General features: G+C 44.3%; 3 protein-coding genes across 3 annotated transcripts; 2 read left to right on the top strand and 1 right to left on the bottom strand.

Annotated features, from left to right (window-relative positions):
• On the top strand, positions 1 to 3003 carry LOC125502367 (WASH complex subunit 1-like; the record flags this gene model as incomplete). The annotated part of the gene is given in 2 exon segments (XM_048662370.1): positions 1 to 2485; positions 2549 to 3003. Coding segments are annotated over 2 exon segments (1335 nt in total). The 3' UTR covers positions 2953 to 3003.
• On the bottom strand, positions 38 to 1186 carry LOC125502896 (DALR anticodon-binding domain-containing protein 3; the record flags this gene model as incomplete). The annotated part of the gene is made up of 1 exon (XM_048662372.1): positions 38 to 1186. A coding segment is annotated over exon 1 (1149 nt), but the record flags the coding sequence as incomplete, so codon positions are not given.
• Positions 3004 to 3162: 159 nt separating the features above from the next.
• On the top strand, positions 3163 to 3950 carry LOC109540563 (copper chaperone for superoxide dismutase; the record flags this gene model as incomplete). The annotated part of the gene is given in 3 exon segments (XM_048662371.1): positions 3163 to 3484; positions 3539 to 3715; positions 3775 to 3950. Coding segments are annotated over 3 exon segments (558 nt in total), but the record flags the coding sequence as incomplete, so codon positions are not given.
• Positions 3951 to 4024: the final 74 nt, after the last annotated feature.

Below are 4024 nucleotides of genomic sequence, written 5' to 3'. Positions count from 1 at the left end.
CAAACAGATGCTCTCTTGGTGCCACCAAGATCCGCACCCTTCGGTAGTAAATGCTGAACACCGACGATAAATTCGATAGGAACGATACCAAATGCTGTGGATTAACATTGCCCAGCTCCACGCCCTTAATGCAGCTCTGTACCATATGTGGATACTGTAGAATATAGACATACAGCAGCTCCCATTCTTCTGGCTGTTTCAGCAATGAAAAGTCGATTTGGTCCAGCGCTGGCAGATCTGGGTAAGTCCCTTGCTGGACTTTGAGGTCAAACTCTTTGAGCAGAATGGACAATCGGGCGCAGTTATAGAAAATAAAAGCCGGCCCTTTGTTACAGTTGCCCAAGTTATCAAGAGTAACTTTCACAGACTTCTGAGGCTTGTTGCTTAGCAGCTCTACGCTGACTGAAGCCCTGCCTAGATGGGTGAACAACTCTTTCCACTCTTGGGCTGATTGTATGTTCACTCGGTATCGATGCTGAGCCATCAGCCTCATGTCGGTTACTCGTTTTTGGAAGAAATCTCGGGCAGTGTGCTCAGTATCTTTCACTCCCTGCTCGTTCAATACTGGTCCGCACAGAATGCTGGCGTTGGAAACAGTAGAAGCCTCAACATTGTTAACCAGAGCAACAACCACACTGTCTGCAGGCTCGGACTTTGTGGAGAGTTTCAGCAAGTTCTCTATAGTGGCCTTTAGGATGGAGAGCCTCAAAGTGGTGAGATCTGCCTGATCTAGATCACTAACTGTTTGATAGGTTGTGGTTGCCGTTGTTATCCTAATTACTTGATTGAATAGTTTTACCCTTCCATACTGGCCAGCTTCAGCTAAAGCGCGTTTAACTGCATAGTTGAAAAGGGGCGCCCGTTCGAGGAACAAGTGGGCACTAGTCTTGATGCACTTGTGGGTCCGTATTTGGGCTTTCAAGCCACGCAGGCATTCCTGAAATAGCCCCAACGCGATGTCTATATCAGCACTAGCGAACTGGTGAACTAAACCAGGCGCCCCTAATTCCCGACTTGCACTCCTCTGGATGATATGGCGCCAGACCTTGCTGGAAAGGGGCAAGCTCACATCCCCCAGCTTTTCTAAGCATCTGCTGTGCTTCTTTATCATGGTGTCTTCATCCTGGGGTCTTACGCCTATGACCAGTTGGTATAATGTGTTGATAAGCTCAGTTAGAGGGTCCATTTCAGCATTTTAAGCCTCTATTTACAAACAATGGGAGAACTAACCTCCAAATACAAAGCAAACATGGCCTTGGCAGTTCATCAGCGTAGCCAGATTTCCAATCAGAATAAATTAATTTAGCGAAAACACTTTCCTCTGGTGGTTATTAAAGAATTTGAGTCCCGTTCTAGATTGTGATTGAATAATTTTTAAACACTATTAACCTTAGATGGGATCACGTAATTGATCAGGATATAAAAATTGCAACATTCAGCAACACACTACAGTAACACTTGGCATAACCTTGCTACTTGACGTCATCTATGGGCATAACCTTGCTTTTTTATTTTCTAACTCTTTGATGTAGTGGTAAACAATAGAGCAAAACAATGTCGCATTATAAAATTCAAACTATCCCGCATAATTTAAGCAAAGAGGAAACCATCGTCCAAATGGTGGAAATTCTCGATCATCTGGACGCTATCACCCAAGATGTGTTTTCCAGAGTGGGCAAAAGGTTGGAGGAGAACAATGCAAAGTTATCCAGCATATTCAAGCGAATAGATGCTGCCTCCGCCAAAGTGGCCAATCTGAAAGGGGATAAGAAGGCGAAAACCGTATTTTCCAGTAGTAAGTATCCGGCGGCGGATATCAATAGGGACTATGTGTCCATTTTCAAGGAGCCCGTCACGGTTGAAAGGGTGCGACATGAAGTGCCCCATGGAAAGCGCGTATCCACCTTTGAGCCTGTGTCAAAGTTGCAGTTTTACCACGTTAAAGTGCCCGAGATGAACAATAATCAAGTGCCAGAAGGGCTCGGGGATGTACCAAATGATATCAGCTGTGTAAACGACCTGTTGCTGTTCAACACCGGCAAGAATGTGTATAAGGATTTCAAGCCTAACGACTACTGCAAAAGCCCAACGATTATCAGGCAGAAAGACAATTACGCTACTTCAGAACTAGGGGCTGCGCCCGTTTCCATAAGCCAGAGAGCATCAATGCAGCAGGCGAATAAAGACAGTTACTTTTACACTCCGAAAATCGAACAATTACCTGCCTTGGATGTGCCTTGGGATTTGCCCAATCTGCCAGGCATAGCTGACGATGTTCGGTATGAAGTCGAAGGCTCTGAAGCTGCGATCATCAGCCCATCGGCTGTTAACAGCAGTCAAGTGGTAGATGTGGATTTGCCAGACATTTCCACTTTTACAGCAGTGGAAGTTCCTTCACCGCCCCCACCTCCACCTTTAATAGATATTCCATTGCCACCACCGATAGAGCAGATGCCAGTAGAAGCACAAAAAACTGCCCAACCAGGTATGTTTTATTTAAATTATTGAATTAACCCTTGTTAAATTGACAATTTTTTTTAACTTTTAGATAAACCCCCATCGGTTCCTCAACCGCCAGTTCACATGGCACCGCCACCGCCCGTTCACATGGAACCGCCTCCGCCAGTCCCAACACTCCAAAGTGACCCCAGAGCCAGTCTGATGGATGCAATTAGGAAGGCTGGGGGCTCCAAGGTTCTACGGAAAACGAATGAGCAGTCCCAAGCTAGTGCCCCCAAAGGGGGCGACTTGATGGCAGATTTGCATCTGAAGCTGCAGATGAGGAGGAAAGGAATATCTGGGTCTAAACAGACTGATCAGGGACATCTGGGAGGGGCTGACTCTGCATTTGCCAGAATGTCTTCGATCATTCCTCCACCTACCAAAAGCAGCGATATGGGCAGCAGTGTTTCTACTGATGATGATGATGATGATGCTTGGAATGATGATTAAATTGTATAAGATAGTATTATTATTGAATATATATTTTTTGTAAATAGCAAATTTAATAGTTACTTTTAAACTCCCTAAAATAGTTTTTGCTTCTACAAGAAATGTTCCGATTGATTTTTATGAGATTAAAGAAAATAAAATTATCATGGGTATACTTCCAATGCACGCCCTATTCTATAGTTGACAGCTATCTCCTTTCTCATGAATGCAGGCATTTAAGGTTAGATCCAATTGTTTTGACTTGTTCAAATGTTGACCTTCTGAAATTATTATCTTCTAACAGCAAAAATCCACATTGTCACCCTATGAATATCCAGTGTTTTCGCCATGACTTCAACAAAGATCCAGTTTTTGGTCCAAATGACCTGCGAATCCTGCGTAAAGGCTGTGAAACAGAGTTTGCAAAACGTACCAGGAGTCAACGACGTTGAAGTGAATCTAAAGGAAGGTTCCGTAGTTGTGGATAGCATTCTTCCTACTCTGGAGGTGCAAAAAAAACTAGAGTCTACAGGACGTCCGGTTGCCATTAAGGGTACCTTCTAGCTTTCCCTGTAGAACCATGAACTAGAAACCTCGTTTTCTATAGGGTATGATGGAAGCATTGCAGCAGTCTCAATCCTGGAAGCAGGAGAAGAAAGCATCAAAGGCGTAGTTCGGTTTGTTCAGGCCTCTCCAAACACCTGCATCATTGATGGTACCATTGATGGATTGGTGCCTGGGGAGCACAGCATTGAGGTGCATGAATGTGGGGATTTGTCTAGAGGTGTGCTGACTGTAACAGCCCCAGTTACTTGTTTAAGCTTACATTATTTACGGTTGCAGGTTGTGAAAGTGTCGGCAAGCTGTTCAATCCAGTGGGCTACGCCGGCAAAAGAAATTATGGGTCTTTGGGGCAAATAACAGCAGAACGAAATGGGAGGGCTGCCTTTCGGATTGAGGATAATGTCTTGAGACTATCAGATGTTATTGGACGATCTTTGGTGGTTTCTTCGCAGGTAGTTTATAGCCTTTGATACATTCAGATAGAAATAGCTTTTGAAATTAGCCAGAGTTATCCAGTTACACTATTCCC

The sequence above is a fragment of the Dendroctonus ponderosae genome, unplaced genomic scaffold (assembly GCF_020466585.1).
Source record: "Dendroctonus ponderosae isolate FM_Combo_2020 unplaced genomic scaffold, Dpon_F_20191213v2 Dpon_F_20191213_1032, whole genome shotgun sequence".
Taxonomy (NCBI): domain Eukaryota; kingdom Metazoa; phylum Arthropoda; class Insecta; order Coleoptera; family Curculionidae; genus Dendroctonus; species Dendroctonus ponderosae.
This window is presented reverse-complemented; position numbering and strand designations above follow the sequence as displayed.